This window comes from Curcuma longa, chromosome 3 (assembly GCF_044706935.1).
Source record: "Curcuma longa cultivar G26 ecotype Majalengka, Jawa Barat chromosome 3, ITB_CL_G26_1.1, whole genome shotgun sequence".
NCBI classification, from domain to species: domain Eukaryota; kingdom Viridiplantae; phylum Streptophyta; class Magnoliopsida; order Zingiberales; family Zingiberaceae; genus Curcuma; species Curcuma longa.
The window spans coordinates 4,938,052-4,956,540 of record NC_133863.1 but is presented as its reverse complement, the minus strand read 5'-3'; the positions used below and the strand labels follow the sequence as shown (position 1 = coordinate 4,956,540).

General features: G+C 35.6%; 2 protein-coding genes across 2 annotated transcripts; one reads left to right on the top strand and one right to left on the bottom strand.

Moving 5' to 3' along the window:
* The first annotated feature begins 147 nt into the window (after nt 1-147).
* LOC141824525 (mannose-P-dolichol utilization defect 1 protein homolog 2-like) lies at nt 148-5,142 on the top strand. The gene is made up of 8 exons (XM_074711832.1): nt 148-446; nt 2,288-2,441; nt 2,574-2,646; nt 2,801-2,867; nt 2,989-3,048; nt 4,132-4,196; nt 4,397-4,434; nt 4,708-5,142. The coding sequence occupies exons 1-8, from the start codon at nt 294-296 to the stop codon at nt 4,809-4,811; spliced, it is 714 nt and encodes a 237-aa protein (XP_074567933.1). The 5' UTR covers nt 148-293; the 3' UTR covers nt 4,812-5,142.
* A 3,687-nt stretch (nt 5,143-8,829) lies between these two features.
* On the bottom strand, nt 8,830-16,091 carry LOC141824962 (putative protease Do-like 14). Its single transcript, XM_074712310.1, has 10 exons — nt 15,898-16,091; nt 15,713-15,814; nt 15,480-15,635; nt 15,280-15,407; nt 14,224-14,435; nt 13,441-13,522; nt 12,030-12,172; nt 10,787-10,907; nt 9,793-9,885; nt 8,830-9,194 (listed from the first exon to the last, which is right to left on the bottom strand). Exons 1-10 carry the CDS (start codon nt 16,022-16,024, stop codon nt 9,084-9,086), a joined length of 1,275 nt encoding a protein of 424 aa, XP_074568411.1. The 5' UTR covers nt 16,025-16,091; the 3' UTR covers nt 8,830-9,083.
* Nucleotides 16,092-18,489: the final 2,398 nt, after the last annotated feature.

The window sequence follows — 18,489 nt, the reverse complement described above, 5'->3', positions numbered from 1 at the left end:
AATAATAATAATAAACAAATAAATAACAGGCAAGGGACTTGATTTGAAATTTTGGAAATAAAAATGCGAGAAGGTAAATAAACGCAAAAGATGGGGGTGATCCGGTAAATTGCTCATTTTTGCTCGACCCACTCGCTCACGTGAGTGCCACTGGCCGACACCGGCCGCGACCCGTCCACCACAACCCGCCTGATCCTGTCTTCGTTCTCTTCCACCGGTGAGAAAGAGAGCGAAGACGAAGACGAAGACGAAGACGAAGACGAAGACGAAGACGAAGACGAAGATAGGGGGACATGGAGTTGGAGATCTTAGGCATGAACTTTGGGTGCATCCTAGGGGCGCTGCAAGCTTGGGAATTTCCTGAAAAGCACTGCCTGCTTCCCCTCGTCTCTAAGATCCTTGGATACTGTATCGTTGCTGCCTCCACCACCGTCAAACTCCCTCAGGTCCTTCCAATTCCCACATCCTGATCTCCTTCTCCTATATATTGTGATTGCTTGTTGTTCGAACTTGGGGTCGGTGCGATCTTTAATTGTAGTAGATGTGTGTAGTTCTCGATTCATCTCATACTTGCAATTTTATGTAGGTTGCGAACAGAGAGTAGGTTCGATATCCTTAGACAGGAATTGAAGCGATTGTGAATTTTGGGCTGATTTGGTTTATTCAATGAGAAAGGTAGCTGGTCCTGAATGGTTGTGATAGAAGATCGTGAGGAGCTGAGGCTTTGGATGTATAGTGTTTAGCTCTACTTGTTTCGATTTTTCTTTTGTTGTGAGAGTTGAGGTATTGTTAAAAATGCTTTTTGAAAATTCTTGTCAGCATAGAAGCAATGATAGCTACCTAGTTATTTTATGTTCTATGAGAGGTTGAGACCGGTCTAGCACCAGTCTTTAAATTAAGAATTTGTTAGTAGGATCGATCTCAATAAGATAGATTCTTGAATCAATTACCTCAGACCAGCCTATATGGACTGAAACAAGTATGCCTAAATGCGATATGGCCTCAATGTGAAGTCACCCTATGGTAGAAAAAATACACTAAATACCATGTGCTGAATCGAGTATAACATCGTCTATAGTAATGACAAACACACAAGAAAGATACAAAAGCTTTATAGTGTAATTTGGCCTATTTTTAGTCCGAAGAAAATCCAAACCTATATGATACAAGAGAAGTGCACAAATTTTGACGAGCCATTTGCTCACACATGTACACAAGTTCTTCTAATCTTTAGTAGTTTTCTCTGTTAACGCTGATAAAAACAATAAAAACCTTACCTCATAGGCTCTCTGGACCAGAAGTTCACTTTGAGAGAAGAAAAAAAATCTTCCTTGCTACAAGCTTTTTGGTTTCTAACAATCTCGGCATGAATGAGTTGTCATCTCAACTTTAGCATGGTTACCAATGAGCACCATATGCAAAAAACCAAGACAACATCCTAAAATAATGCTTTTGGCTGCGATGGGCTTGTTGGGCCACGTGTGAAGCTGTTTCTTGCTGGAAAACCTACATGTTTATCATTCATGTCTTGAGGTTTTTCTCTTTAGGAATCAACTGTATGGTACCTATTAACTAGTGATGTGGTCATACAATTTTATTAAAGCTTTGTTCACAAGTAAACGAAAAAAGGATGCAGTTTCTCATAGAGCTTTAATTGCAATCTAGCAAATTGCAGATACAACTTTGGCTTCTAAGGAGGTTGTGGAAGATTTAGGCTATCTTTTTTTTTTTTGGTTTCTTTTAGATATATTCTTGAGAGGTATTGCCATTTAGTCCAAATCAAGTAGCACTTACCTGACTAGGTTATGCTTCTGAGATGTTTTAATTTCGTGTAGTGCAGATGGACTGATTATTTATGACATTGATTCTTTCTCTCTTCTTGATGAGAACTTAACTTTTGTCATTTTTTTCTTTTTCTTTTTAAATCTAGGGTTACAAAGAGATTGAGTTTGGTACCGTTGGTATTAATGAAGTACTAGTTCTTTGTGCAGTTTTGGTTACTCTTAATATCTTAGTGATATTGCTTCTTTTTATAAACTTTTTTATGACAATACATTTTATTCTCACATAAGATAACTATTGTAATACTTTCATTTTGTTGTTACTTCTGAAATGTTTTCATTCCTTGTAATCTCAATAAAAAAACTTATTAGTAATGTTGTTCACATAAGATAATGCAGTGTGAGATTTCTTTCCTTTTTTTCATATGACTAATGAGTTTTACTAACACACTTGTTTCTAAAATAACACGTTTGAACTCTTTTCCCTGACACTTTTATGCTCGCAGATACTCAAAATCTTGAAGCACAATAGTGTTAGGGGACTTAGTCTTGTGGCTTTTGAGTTAGAAGTGGTGGGTTACACAATTGCTTTGGCATATTGTATCCACAAAGGGCTACCCTTTTCAGCTTATGGAGAGTTACTGTTTCTCTTGATTCAAGGTGCATATGCTACATTGTTTTAGGGATGTTACACTAAATAAACTCCTTGAAATTTGTCATCTTTATACTACTTACTCTTGTAACTTCTTCATCCTTTTATGGCTTAGTAATGAATGCCTTATTTTTCCGCAGCTATAATTCTAGTTGCAATTATCTACTATTATTCTCAGCCACTTGCAGGAAAAACCTGGATTAAACCTCTTCTGTATCCTGCATATTGTTAGACATATAATAGCTGAATATTTTGTTATTTGACATGACTGCTTGATACATTGGATGTAATCTTGGTATTGAGGAATGCTTTATGATTATTAAAAGTCTCCAGATCATTTCTTGCTCTTCTTAAGCAACGGTGTTAGATATTGTGCTATAGCACCAACTATTATAGCTGGTCAGATTGATCCATTTCTTTTTGAAGCCCTATATGTAAGTTTAACTCACGTTACTATTTAGCTATATTTAGTACTATTGTTTGCTACTAGAGTGTTATCCTTGTTATGCAAGATCACATTCTGATTTGCACATCTTGTGACATTTGTCTTTTCAGGCTTCGCAGCATGCCATATTTTTCTCTGCAAGAGTACCACAAATATGGACGAACTACAAAGTAAGTTAAAAGTTGATAGGGTTTAACTATAATGTTGAGTGTCTAGCAAATCACTTAAACAATGAGAATGAATGCACACAGAATGAAAATTGGTTTATGTATCAATTGCTATCATATAATATATCCTTTATGCTGACTAAACAAATTTCGCTGTTGTGTTTCACACTTTCACCACTCACTTCTGGTACATGATTGGATGATTGGATTGTGATTTAGGCACTGGCCTATCACTTGAAGATTCGTTAGAAGTTTTGTGTGGCTATTTATATTGATGATTGCATATTAATTGACATGTGTGATAGCAACAATGTATCCACTGAGAGATGATATTTATCTGAAACTAAAATGAGCACATAAAATGTAGAAAGTTACCTATAGTTCTAGGATGTCATGCCTAACATTGTTTTGCTTAGTAATTGATTCATACAACCTCTTTTGTACATGCAAATGCATATGCGGTACTTTTCCATTGAAGCCTACGCATTATCTCTCTGATTACTAGTCTCTACATACTAGAGGTCATATGTGCCTTTCCATTCCTTGATCATGTTTATGCATGCATGTTCACAAGTCTTACATAAATAATTTTGTATCCTGCAATTTTCTATATACTTCTCCAACATACTTTTTCTTAGTCTTCATTTATTTGAAATATCCATCATACTGATCACACTCTTGTGAATCTTTTGTTCGCTGACAATGTTTCATGGACCAAATATTTTACTCATTTTCAAAAGTCTCTTCAACCGACTAAACTAGATTTGTAATTTTAGGATTTTCATATATTAAAAGTAAACTCCATTTTTTCTAAAGTAATTGCCATTTTGTTTCTGTTGGATGATGTATTTCTATAATGTACTAATTGGTTCATCCAAATTGAAGGATAACTGCACTGCACATTTAGTCAAATAGGTCACTCTAGTGTCAACAAATTAACTGTATTAGAACAAAATGACTTAAAAACTGCTGAGGTTGCAGTTCAGTTATTTCAGTTATTAGTTTATGATAACATTTAATATACATTTGCTGTGGCTTCAATCAGTTCTCAAGACCATTAAATCTCTCTCGCATGAATTTGTGCAGAATAAAAGTACTGGAGAGTTGAGCTTCTTGACATGTTTTTTGAATTTTGCTGGCAACTGTGATAGGTAAATGCATCTTACTACAAACTAGTGTGTGTGTGAAGCTTTAAAGATCAACAAATATTTGTTCTGGACTAGAAAATGATGTTCACTGAGGATCTCATGAACTACCATATCCTCGGCTTCTTGATAGTTCTTGTGTTACTGTTCATATTCTATTGTGGAACTTTTATACACAGTTTACTTTTTCTTTATCTTGCAGCGAGAGTCTTCACCAGCATTCAGGAAAATGCTCCAGTTAGTGGTATCCTTTTGACTTCCTAGTAAAATATTTTTGATTTAGTCGCTTGGATGGAGATGCTCCTTTCATCTCCTTCTCCTTACCTAAGTAGTTAATCTATTTGGTATACCTGCAATCAACACAATGACACTCTCATATCATTGGTGACTAGTCACTCGGGCAGAGATGCTCCAGTTCTTAAACTCTAGATCATTGTTTCTCCTTGGCTCAAGCTGTAGCTCAGACACATTGTAGTACTTTCTTGTCTTCAGTTTGTTGTCCTTAATTCATGCTAAGTCATTATGGGTTCGGTCATGGGCATTGTGATGAACGGCACAATATTAAGCCAAATAGTCTTATACCAAAAATCGGAGGCGAAAAAGGAGAAGAAAGAAAATTAGACCAAAAAGCATCTTCAGCTAACATGTCCCTTCTCTTTGTTAGAAGATCACACTCCAATGGTGCTACTAGAAAGCTTGTTGTCTTCCAAAGCCCCTAAATTTTGGTGAGAACTCATCTCGCCACTTATTGCTCGATTGGAGACATCTCTTACTTATCAGTTATTGTTACTTCGTTCCAAAGCGTTCATAAATGTCCAACTTTATGTTTCTCATGTATTACAACAAATTGTAACATGTCATTTCTGCTCGATTCAGTAAATGTCCACGTTTGTTTTTACAAATGTTGTAAACAACATCAATGTTTTGTGGTATCATGAAAGGTGATTATTCATTTTCGAATTTGATTATATATATATATATATATATATATAAATGGTTTTCGAATTTAAGGTTGTAAAATATCTTGTAGGCTATGTTTGCTGCAGGAGAGCAGTGTTTAAATTTTGTGATTTTCTTCCTTATTTACATCAATAAATTCTCGGAAGGAAGTTGTTTTGGAATAAATGTTCACAAAATCAGGTGAGCACGTGCTCCTCTCTGGAATTGACAGTTTTTTTTACCCTTTCTTATATAAATCCAGATATTCGGTTTTGCAGATCGACCCCTAAACAAATTCGAGAAATGCATATGGATTTTGAGATGATATCTCAACGTTATGATTTGAACTCCGTAAACGTTCAACTTGCTCAATGTTGTATGGGAATTATCCTGGCCTCTTACCACTGACGTGTCCCGAGGGCAACTTCAACCATTTTATTTATTTATTTATTTCATAATTTAGGCATCTAATTCTTCAAATTGACCGAATCTTATACAAATTTTTCATTAATTATCTAGATAAATCGAAAAAATACAAACACATGTCATTTTATAGCTCAGCGTTTCAAAGTTGTTTTACCACTAAAGAAAATTAATTCATAGTGCGTCAACATTCAACTCTTACAATCGAACTAATCCTAGATGTGATCGGTTGGATTCTATAGAAAATTTTCATCAATGATCAAAGTAAATCAAAAAGCACTTATGGAGGCTCATCTAAATGACTATCATTCTTAGGCTTGCTTTCCCACGAAAAAAAATTTATAATGCGCCGCAGATGAGACTCGAATCTTAAATATATAATTATTTGTTGAAGGATCATCGCTGCACCACAATCCCAAGGCAATGCTTTCTTTATATCTTGTGACATTTTTATCAGGCATTCAACATTTTAATCAATTAATTCAAAGGCCATCGGTACAATTCTACAAAAAATTTTCATCGACCCCAAAAAGCATAAATATGATTTGGAGAAAGTCAAGAATTAATCCGTGTAGTCTAGGGAGATCTCTGGACAACTAGGTCTCGAGGGGCAATTGTGGCATTTTCTTATTGTTATCTCACGTGGTGTTGAGCTCACGTGCAATTTGAAGATTGTGAGCAGAGTCGAGGTTGATGTATTCGGTAGCGTACCACCGACGAGGTCGTGGGTGGCTGACAGGGATAAGATCCTTTCACGTTCTTATCCTTCTACCCCTCTCCCTTCATTTTTCATTACAGATAATAAACACAGCACCAAAGATTCAAATAAATATAATATAATATAACCGAAAACTAATAAATAATTATTTATTTAAATAAATCACGACATTTTTTTAGGAAAAACAGGGTCGCTCCGATTTTTTATTTTTATTTTTATTTTCAGTTGAAAAATCATTCAACAAAATGGACTTGTACTATTATTTTTTATTATTCTTTTTTTTCCTAAAAAAGTCAATTATTATAGAGATTAGATGAATTGAATTCTAAATCAAATGTCTGAAATACTATTTTAAAAAATATATTAATAATTTGGATTTTGTTTTCTTAAAATGCAATTTGAATCATATAAACAAATAAACTGGCACAATAAAAAAGTCTATATAGATAAATAAAAGAAAATAAATGACTAGAGGACAATTAAATTATTAAACCAAAGGATATATATACTGAAACTTTTATATATAAGAAAAGGTAGTAGCTTCAAGATTAAAATTAAACTTGAAATTTTTTTTAAAAAAAAAAAACTCAACTTTAAAAAGCATGATTATTTTTCTCATCCTATTTTCATTTTCGGAAAAAGTGGAGGACACAATCTAAATTGCAATTGATTGAAGATATAACTAACTAAAAAGCTAGCAACTTCATGACATTAATAATTATATTATTCAATGCTTGGAGCTGTGGCCAATTCATTTGTTGACCAGTGATGAGATCTAGCTAGGGAGAGACGACAAGGTGGGGATAAGAGGGAGATTAAAAAAACACACAGGAGATGTCCAAGGGAGAAGAACCTAATTGACATCGATCTATCGAACAACTTTTCTTTCTTCAACAAACAAAGAAACCCCACAACTTGCATGCCAAATCGGCATGCCATGCCACACTTGTCCTCAAAATAATACTTCAGACCCGGAATGTGCAGTGTATGTGCATCCATCCCAATTGATTAACACCCCTCTCAAAGCTCCTCTTTCTCTTTTCCTCCAACAGATTCAGAAAAAAGAAAGAAAGAAAAAGGCTAGTTCCTCGATCGCCAAGCACAGGTAAACAATATATATAGAGAGAGATATATATATACTTTAATTTGTCAGTATAGATCTCGTTTCGAGCTTGTTTGATCATTTCTGTCTTCTTTTTTTCATTCTTTCGATGCATCATGCAAGCTTTAATTAACACGGATGAGAGGTATGCTAATTTCTGATTGTATATATGTATACTCATGCTTAATTTCTGAGATTCAGATCAGTGTGTTCTTGTCATTTCATTTACATTAAGAAAAATTAAAGGAAGTACGTACAATTAGTTTCTGCTTTTACACCTCTAGATCTTCAAGATCCCAAGTAGTCTAAACTACTGCAGGAAACTAGATATTAAAAGAAAAGAAAAGCAAAGACAGATCATCTCAGGATCGAGTATGGGGGGTTCAGAGTGTAGAATAGAGAAGAATCAGATTCGTTTTGAAGGTCATCATTAGATATATAGTGTTAAGTGCTGATGATCTGATGGAAGGCAGAGAGAAGAGGATGCATCCACTACGAGAGGCTCGTGAGCACAGAGGGTCCTCCCCTTCGAACTATTTCAGCGTGGAAACGTTTCTGGTTCTTGGGCTACTGACCTTGTCTCTCCTGGTCCTCCCTCTCATACTGCCGCCGTTGCCGCCGTTGCCGCCGCCGCCTTCTATGCTACTGCTGCTTCCTCTAGGCATACTTGTTGTGTTAATGATTTCGGCTTTCATGCCCTCAGACACAAGAAACATGCATGCTTCCTCTCATCAGTAAATTAAATATCTATCGATCGATCGGATCATAGCTAGTGACTTTGCACAATAAATATATTTTTTTTGCTGATAAATTAACTGGAAAATCTTGAACAAGAACGGTGGTGAAAAGAGGTTTACGTGAACTGATATTGGTTTTGAAAGGGAGATGATCATGATGTGAACATCTTCTTCCTCTTGCATGCATGATTCATTCTATGTGCACTCTTTGTTGGAAAGGGACATCTTTGGGTTGACAATAGAAAGAGACTTACTTTTGAAAGGAACTTACTGTTGATGGGGACGATATGGTTGCTCAAAGGTGAGACTGGTAATGGTGGACGTTAATGCTTTTTTTTTTTTTTGAAGATTTCATAAATCTTAAATCAAATAAATTGTTTACAATTGAATTTAATGATCGATGTTTTATGTAGTTTTAGATTTTATTTTCGTTTTTATACTTTGGTTTTTATTTTTTTTAACAAATCATGCCGAATATATATATATATATATATATATATTTGGAAGAATATTTATTTATTTTACTTCTTTCAATGTAAAGATTTGTAAATCTATCTAATTTATGAAAAAACATACTAAATTTTGGATTACGTTTAAATTTATATTTATTTATTTATTTATTCCCGCAAGTTAATTTACAAACAATTTGCATATATAGTTAATATAATCTAAGGACAAATTTCATCCAAAAAAACTACGATGGAAAAAAAAATGCATTCATTTGACAACACAAATAAACAAGACTAGCCTCTTGATCGATTAACAAATACTCGCAGAAGAGCAATCAATTGAGAAAATCAATCGGCACTACTGCTGCTGCTACTACTGTTTATCTCTTTTTGTTCAATTATTGCAATTAAAATTTCACGGTTGTCAAAAAATGGATGCTCTAGCTTTATATAAGATTAAAATTGATACAGATTTCAAAATTGATTAAAATTATCAGCACTGCTATAGTTGCTTTAAGGTTTTACTTAATCAACAGCTTCCTCTGGCACTACAGTCAATGTGATTGATTTGTTGTTAGATCGCTTCACCAGAACTTTCAGAGGCACCCCTACTTTATCATCCATGATGTCAATGATCTGTAAATAAAAGACAATATTTGTTGTTAGTACAATCCAATTCAGAATCTGAAGGCTTGAATTGTTTTTCAAATCCTTCTCGACGAGAATTGTGCCAGACACGGAAAAGTCAAAACTATTAACATATTGCAGTGCGCATTCAAAAGAAATCCCATGTAAAACTAAAACTTAAATAAATCATGACGAATCTTAAACTAAAATAGCCCAAAGCAATTGAATGCGATATCTCTATCCACTATCCCGAAGCAAACATAATGCACCAAGTCACCAGCAGCAAGGTTGTGGGTGTTAGAATCTAAATCCATGCTGTGTGATAACAAATTGAAGATTAATGACGGGTATTGAAATTAACACAGGTTGTATAATAAAGCCCCATTTTTAAATGGAAAAGAAGTCAATAAGCCATGAAGTGTATGTTATTTCAATAGTGTTGAAGTGTACAGCTTATAGTAGCAAGTATTTCTTTACTCAAAAACAAAAAGAAGAAAAAAAAAAACAGTGAGTATTTCATCTTACGTTAAACTATTTAGAATAAAAATATGTCCTTCAAACATGAATTCAATCATGCAGATTGTTTGCTGAATATTGAGTGAATTACCTCTTTAATGCCTTCAACTGGTCTGCCATCAAACTCAATTACGACATCACCTGGTCGGAATCCTGCACGGTCTCCAGGAGATCCTGGCGTTACCTGGTTGACAATATCATTGCCTCAGTTTGTTTAAGGAACATAACATCTCAAAATAAGGGAAAAAAACAGTGGTTAAAAAGGATCCAGATTGTGCGTGATGGTTTAAAATTATTTACTGCAACAAGCACATTATTGTTGGATGGGATTATTTATTGTTTAAATCAATAGTAGCCGATATGTTGATTCGTAGTGGAAGAAAGTTGACACATTGCCCAAAGTGCTCAACATTCACAAAAAAAAGTGATTCCATCTGCATCAAGAAAACAAAAGAGGGAAAAAGGCTGACAGTGACGTCATATAGGAATCTATATCTAGTACTGAAACAGGATAGCATTTTTTAGTAAGAGCTAAATTGACCAATCAATAGTAGATAAAGAAAATTCTCAATCTCTTTCCATTTTAAACAAAGAAGATGAGCATTTTTTTCTGTACAATTGATTAATATGGCAGGAAATATCTTCAGTTATTTAATTGGTCAGAGATGTGATTATCTAAGAGAACAAAGTAGTCCAAAAAGTCAAAAATGCAGATTAGACTGCTACAATCAATACATAAGAGGATAACAGTCTCAGCATCAAGCTTAATTAAAGAGTATCATAAGGTCTAGTAAAACAGATCATTATAATTTCTCTGAATTTGCAAAAGCTGATTTATTGCCATACAGTAATTTCTAATGTCCAAAATAAATGAAGATTAGCTGTTTCTGTCAGGATTGCAAGTAGAATCACTTCTCGCTCCAAAAGAATGGTAAATCTTGCATGGAGATTGTGAACCAACCACACAAATGAATTCAGGGAAGAAGTAATTGCCAGGAGATAGATTAACGTTAAAAAAAATGCAACTTCAGTATTCAAAAGCATTTCCTTTTTCTTAGAGAATATAAATACTATAGAAAACTTACCACGGGCACAAGAACTCCTTTTATTACATCAGGAAATGAATCATCTCTCTCCTTGAACTGTGCAATTTTCATTTCATTAAGATCAAGCATCTTCAGTCCAAGCCATGGACGGACTACTCTACTGTACCAATGAAATATTCAGAGATATCAATTCTTCATTTCTTTCATCCAATAATTCAAGATACACAATATTAGGCATACAATCAAGGTAAAAGATTTCATGGCACGGTCCACAAATGTCAACCCAAGTTCAGTATCAAATCTGTTCAAGAAACGCAGCTAAAGAGTTCTAGCAACAATTTGAGCCATGTTTATGATAGGAAACACATTCAATTTCCGGTTGACAAACCATAGTGAGTTTGCCATAACTAGTTTGCAAGAACTGCATATTGCATAGCCAGTTGTACAAACAATTCCAGAGACCATGAAAAATTGAGATAAAACGACATAAAATATATATGATATCCAAAAGTTAACCACTGCAGTGCCACTGTTATTGATGTTAAAATTCATTAAATGCACCAGTGCAAATTCACATTTATGCTAAGGCCACAGATAATAGAAGATAGTGAGGAAGCGTTATCATAATTATTGATATGGGTCTTGTTTTACATAAAAGGGAATGTTTTGTTACAATAGAACTAGAAGTGACTTGGATCATTCAAGAATCGAAATTAATTTGCTTTATAAAAAGAAGATATATCATTGAGCTTCTATGAAATGATGAAAGACTCCCTAGACTGATAAAAAGTAGAATTTGTGATTGTGGAAATAATCAAGTGACTGGAGCTGAAAAAGAAGACCCAAAAAGAATCTCTAGCTTGGTAGTTTCACTGCCTATCCAAGATTGAGCCTTGGGATTTGAAGGAAGACTTGAAAAGTCACCTCCAGACACTTTACACCCAATCATTATGGATAACACTTGCAACCTCTGTCTTACCATGGCTGCTGGCCCGGAAATAGCCAAAAAGAAGTTTAAGATCCTGCACCTTCTACATCCAATTTTTAAAATTATACAAAAATAGAATCCTTGACACCCTTATTTTGACTATTTTTTTCAATCTAAAAATAACCCAACCCTTTTTTGCTAAGACCCCCATAAAAAAATATGACTAACGTGCGTAAAATTAAAGCAACAGTAAGTCAGTCAAACAAATTCCGAAGCAAAAGAAACTAACATACCAAAAAAAACGATGAATGAGGTTACAAATTTTATTAAGAGGATACGATCAACACTGCATACCCATTTTTCCTAAATTGCTCAATGATTTTGATGACTGAATCAATTGGAACTGCAAAGCTCAATCCATCAGCTGCAGCAACTTTCATAATGTTAACACCTATGACCTCACCATCAAGATTAACAAGGGGTCCTCCAGAATTTCCCTGTAGAATATACATATAAGTTGAGAAGAACAGTGGAAAGCAAGATATGCTATTTGATTGGTGAAGCAATAGAAAATGGTAGAGCAGAAGAAAAAAAATCAGTATTCACTCAGACGCAATAACAACACACTATGACCAGACAGAAAATGAACTCTATTTTCCTTTGAAACAAAGAATGGTCATGATGCTGTTTTGTTAAGTCAAGCAAAAACTACAGGAAATTTTAGAGGTTAGGTAAGGAACAATGAGCAGAAGTTTGAAATGACAGAAAAACAATTAGATTCTTAGGGAGGTCCAATAAGGTTGAATTATGAATTCAAGATAATACCAATATTTCATAAAATCAATCATCTTAAAAACACCATCTTCGTAGGAAAACTAACAAATTTGTTTAGATACAAAATCAATGCCATAAATTCTGCAATTTTGAGTAAAAGAAAATTAGCCAATATGTTGTTAATGGTCAACAGCACTGGTGCTGAAATACCTGCAAATACCTACAATGTTTCCTCATTAATCAACATCACACTACACATGACCGCTTGTATACCTCTGAATGCCTTTCAGACCTATAAATTCCTCCCCTCCACACCTAAATAACTTCATCCAGCCTTCATTCCTCCATTGCTCTTTCTGCAGTCCTCTCACCACATATCAATCTCATGGAAGAGCACTTTACTCCAAATCTGTGATCATCTCACAACACCATATCAACTCAACCCTCCAACACATCAACACCATAACTCGACATCAATAGCAACAACAAGAGAGTGATCAAACTGTTGCTCTCCCTATTTTATGCATCAACATGATGCACCCTGAGCTCTTCATAGCCTACATAGCCTCATCCTCTCATAGTCATGAATAAAACAGAGGCAACTTCTTATATTGTGAAAGAAAAATGAATGAAAAACAAGCTCTCTATTGTTAACATGTCAAGATCTTAACCTGAATTAACTGGGTTCACCATCAAATATTGAGGATAGTCAACTTCAATTCAAGTTGTTAGCATCAATTTTTGTTAGTGCAGAAGAATGATTCATTAGCTATTGCATTAATTACTATTACTTGCAGGTTGATGCCTTTTGTGGGGTAAATTCCAACAACAACAAAAATGATACTTCAGCATCTATAACAAAAAAATAAAAAATAAAATAAGAACAAAAGAAGGAAACATCTCAAACAATAAAAATTAAAACATAAGAAGATACAGAAAAGCATAGCACATGCACCAACTTCAATTAGCATGAAAGAGAAAGCGAGCCTGCCTCATTAATTGCACAATCAGTTTGCAAATACTCCCTTCGAATTCCTCCAAGGCCCAAATCGCTGCTTTTCCGATCAACACAGCTACATAACAAAGGCAACAGTGAGAAATTCAAAGTGAGGAAAAAATAAAAAGGACCTGCATCACTTGATAAAAAAAAAGACAAAATCAGATACAGTCACAAGGTTGAGATAATATGATTGTGCTACATCTTATCTTCTTATTACAGAAGAAGATAGTCAGACTAAAACAATTTAAATAACATCTTCACCATCATGTTGTGTTTGTCCCAACTATTTGGGGCTAACTACTTGAATCTTACACCTCCATTAAGCTCCATGCAATGCTATATATTACTAGTAATATTCACATTAGTTGTCATTGCCTATTTCATGCCATTTGACCTGGTCTCCCTCTACATTTTTGGTCCACTCTAATAGATTCATCTCTTAGAACTATAGAATCTAACTGATTGTGTTTGAATATATCAATACTATCATATCTATTTTCTCTCATTTGATTCGAGATATATCTAACTGCTCCCAAAAAACAATATTTTTATTTTAGATTTTCGAGTAACTCCACACATTCATTTGGCTTTTTTATCTCTACTACAATGACAATTTAAATAAGATGTAATTCATCTTAGCATTTTATCTCAAATATAATAACAATTTAAATAGCATATTAATCAAATTCTGGATAAACTAATAGAAAATGTGAAGAAACTATTACAATATAGCAAAAATTAAATCATTGAAAATTCATAGCAACATCAAAGTACCTTACTATACCAGATGTTATGGTATTTTGCAGAGTAAGTGGGCAGCCCAAGGCTATAACCCAATCACCTGGAAGAAGCTTAGAGGATGATCCAAGTTTGACTGATGGTAGTGGAGTTTTGGAATGTATCTTCACAATAGCAATGTCAGAAAGAAAGTCAGCATTGATCACAGTGCCTTCAAATTCACGTCCATCTTGTAAAGTCACACCAACCTGTTTATAAAACAACAAGATAGGTAGAAACTAGAAATATGAAGTCATAACAGCAGATTATATAACATGAAGTCAAACCACACTGTCATCATCTGAGATCTAGTACAGGGCTTTCTTTGATGCAACCAACAACTACAAAGGCAATCATAATATGATGATGATGATGATATACCATTTTGGTTCAGAACCATAGGACCAAAGTAGCCTACTTTATCTCAGGTGATCTTTACTAAATATTCATTCAATTCACTCTACTGAAATAACCCTATAAAAAAAAGTAGTAGGGAGGTTTAAAGGGGACAAGAATTTGGAGGAACGAGCTTTCTCAACATGAAATTGAGATTTTTTAGCCTATTTATTAGGAGGCCTTCCATATTTTAGTCAAACAAAACTATTTCAGTATTTGATGTTTTGTCCAACTGAAATATTAGAATCCTCATAATCAACAAACCGCAGAGAATCACTGAAGCAATGCATCTAATTGTATATACTCTTACATCTCATCTCAAACAAACTTAGCCTACTCTGACATGAACCAGGCGCAGTTAGGAGTATTAGCATATGACTGTCATTCAAATTTGTATGAAACAAACTAACCAAAAACTTCTAAAACACAGTTAGGCATCTGACAGTATGCTATAGTCTCCGCCCTACCAAGTTGAACTAAAATTCCATAAAATTCTTGATTAATCTACACCCAGGAATCGAATTGCTTATAACTTCGCCCAGATAGTATGTGTGACCGAGTTCAAGATATCACAGTTGCAAATTCAAAATTCTTAGTCATCATCCCATTCCCAAAAATTTCTTCATCAAAATGGATATTGTAGGTTAGCACACTCACTTTGCCTTTTGAGACCCTTTTCATATTGACAATGTCAGCTATGCAATGTGCACACGTCAAGATCGTTCCGTCTGGATCAATGATAGTCCCGGACCCTATACTCTTTGCAAGCATCGGACCATATAGACCTGCAAAGAAGTATTTTAAAAGTTCACCATTCAAACAAATGCACCAAAACAATTCCACAGATTGAGGTTCACCTTTAGTAACACATATATTCACCACGGCAGGACCAGCTGCAGCGGCCGCCTTAGCAATAGTGTTCCTTCCCAGACATCCAGCGCAGCATGGCACATCCTTACTCGGATCAGGCGGAGGGAGAGGGTTCGCGGTTGAATAATGTCGTGCAGAAGACTCTAAGAATCAGATTAAAAAATTATGCAATTCCGACACGATGAAGGAAAAGTTAAAGCGCGATCAGTTAGGTGTAAACCTGGAGAAGGGACTGAGAGTGAAAGAGCGAACACCTGCGAGAAAATCGATGAAGTCGACGATAGGAGTTGTCTTAACGGGACGGAGATCGAAATCGTAACATCTGTTGAGAAGGGGAGAACATATGTGTGAGAGAGAATAGAATAGATTCAGAAAAGAAGAAAAAATGGAGCAGCGGAGGGTTACTTGTCCGATGGGAGGATCCGTCGGAGGAGGAACCAACAGTGGCGCCACCAGCGCAGCAGGCGGTGAGAGCGAGGAGACCAGTTGCGACGCCACGGCGGTGATTTCGAGAGAGAAGGCCGCGGAACATAGTTCGCCCTCACCGACGTCAACAGGAGGCGATGGAGGAGAGCAATCGTTGGCTCGGCGGTGCGGCGGCTGAGGAGGCTGGAACGCGCCGTTTCGATTTCTAGTCCCTTCCGGTTCCACTTGCAGCATAAGTGAAATATGAAAATATGAACGGGGCAAATTACAAAATGCTCAAATTTCTAAATTGCCCTCGCTCTAATTAATTACACAGATTATATATAAACTATTTTTCTAAATTAAAAAAATGGCGTGATTTGTCATCCTAAGTTTAAACTTTGAAACTTTTATTATTCCTTAATGCTCTGCGTAAAAGAAACATAAACCATCAAGCTACTTCTTCAAATGAAAACAATGACCATATCGATTAAAACACACACCATTGGAGCAGCCTCTCACTTCACTTCCCGACCAGTCAATCTCATTTCCCGGATACCTTCGCCTCGTCGATCGCTTCCTCGAGCATTGTGCTCGGTGTTCGTCCATAAAGGACCCCCTTCGGGCACGGTAAGATTGCTCGAGGCTTTTTGCTCTTGAATATTCGGTATTTGTCTGACACGTATTATTCTGGCTCAAGAAGATTGCTTGAGATTGGCACTCCCAAGCACTCGATGCTCATTCGACATGTGTCATTTGGACTGAAAAAAGGTTGCTCGGAACCTGTGCTTCTGAGCGTTTGACATTCATCTATCAGCATTCAAACTCCAACAACTTATACAAAATTAGCCAATCCAACACTCAAGCTCAATTTCTGACGATATGGCACCTCGACAAAAATGACTAGTGCTTATAGCGGACACGTAGCATCTTACATGGGGAATTCTCTTAATGACTGACACCCTTTGGTGTCCTAACAACCCTTAGATGGATAACTAGCGAACAACCTCGTACGTGAAGACTCTCTCAATAGTTGTTGCCCCTTCATGCCCTAACCATCCCTTAGATAGATAGCTGGTGGGTATGGGGTGATTATGCCCAACCATGTCAAGATACAGATCTAATGGTTATCCTTTGTCTTGTGTCTTAACTGTCTCTTAGAAGAACAGTTAGTGGATACACAACATTCTACGTGGAGATTCCTTTCCGTCCGATATATAAAAGTCGATGAAGGTAAGTTAAGATATAATTTTCTTTTCGCACGCGGAGGCAACTCTTCTCCGCTAAACATTGCTTCTAGCACTTCGGGCTTTCTTGTTCTTCCTCGCATCTTGTGAGCCTCCTATTTCAGCCCAATGTTGACTTAAGCAAAGGGGCCACACCGACAATACCCGACTCCCGTTGACGTGTTGTTGTTACTTCACAAGCCATCGAAGCTTGGTCAGTTAGAAGGTGATAATAGCTTCGACTTTTGACTGGAGGAGCATTTAGGAGGAGATAAATCTAGAGGAGGAGCCCCTCAAGTGGATCCTCAAAATGGGCATTACAAGTTGTTTAGGATGATTTAGGATGAGAGGAAACTCAAATAAAAATGCATATTTGAGGTGTAAAATGAATCTTCTCTCACTATATTACATTTCAAAATTTTAAATCATTTTAAATTAAAAATTAATGTATTTTTATAAACTTGTTTATAATGTATCCATGTATTCAAATCTGAATTTGACAACATAAATGAAAACAGTGAATCTGTAAATGGGTTGAAAAAAATTTTGAATGTGGAAAAAAAATTTGAACATAAAAAAAAAAAGAGTATAATGAAAATGTGATATATATTTTATAAATTATGAAAATTAGGTAGGTAAAATGGATAATATTAAAACTTTCTTAGTTCAATATATTTTTTTTTTTTAATTTTGCACCGACAAATTGACTTCAAAGTCAAATTTGTTAAACCAATTTGACAAAATAGGCCCCCAAATGCATAATATTTTAGATGTAAATGAACTCAGATACAGGGTTTTGCCTCTAGATGACAGGACAAACTGATTGATTCTGAAATAAACTTTAGGTACAATAATGCACAGGTGTTATCTGATTAATTGGGCAGATAGCGGCACTATTAGACAAAACAAAATTAAAACAAGAGGCGTGATGCCGATCGACATTGCTCGACCACATCCCCTCCACGGATTCGAACAGGTAGAGCTTTTAACTTCATTCAAGACTTCAAGTCAATTTGAAGTATTTGATATTAATCCTTCTTCTAGAAGAGCAGAAGTGGTTAAAATGGCTTTACTCAGCAGGTTCCCCGCCGACTCTCTGATTGTCCAATTGGTGGTCTGCATGCTCAGCACTTTCCGCTTGTCGTCTTCCCTTTATCACTGCCATTGCTGTGTAAAGAGTGAGGTAGGGGTAGGGCGCTGGCCACATGCAGGCAATATCTCAAAAGTAAGGAAAGATAGGAAAAACAAGTCGTTTTCATAACACTAGTAGTGTGCCTCTGCTGTGTCATGCTAAGGATGAACTGATATCTATGTACGGACTGGATGATGTGTCCCTATATTACCACTGCCACCTTATGCATGCTTC

Coding starts and splice junctions, on each gene's coding strand:
- LOC141824525 (XM_074711832.1), top strand. CDS start 294: ATGGAGTTGGAGATCTTAGGCATGAACTTTGGGTGCATCCTAGGGGCG. Junction 447..2,287: donor CCACCGTCAAACTCCCTCAG/GTCCTTCCAATT, acceptor TTATGCTCGCAG/ATACTCAAAATCTTGAAGCA. Junction 2,442..2,573: donor ACTGTTTCTCTTGATTCAAG/GTGCATATGCTA, acceptor ATTTTTCCGCAG/CTATAATTCTAGTTGCAATT.
- LOC141824962 (XM_074712310.1), bottom strand. CDS start 16,024: ATGTTCCGCGGCCTTCTCTCTCGAAATCACCGCCGTGGCGTCGCAACT. Junction 14,436..15,279: donor AAAGGGTCTCAAAAGGCAAA/GTGAGTGTGCTA, acceptor TTTTATAAACAG/GTTGGTGTGACTTTACAAGA. Junction 13,523..14,223: donor ATAACATCTGGTATAGTAAG/GTACTTTGATGT, acceptor TTTGTTATGTAG/CTGTGTTGATCGGAAAAGCA.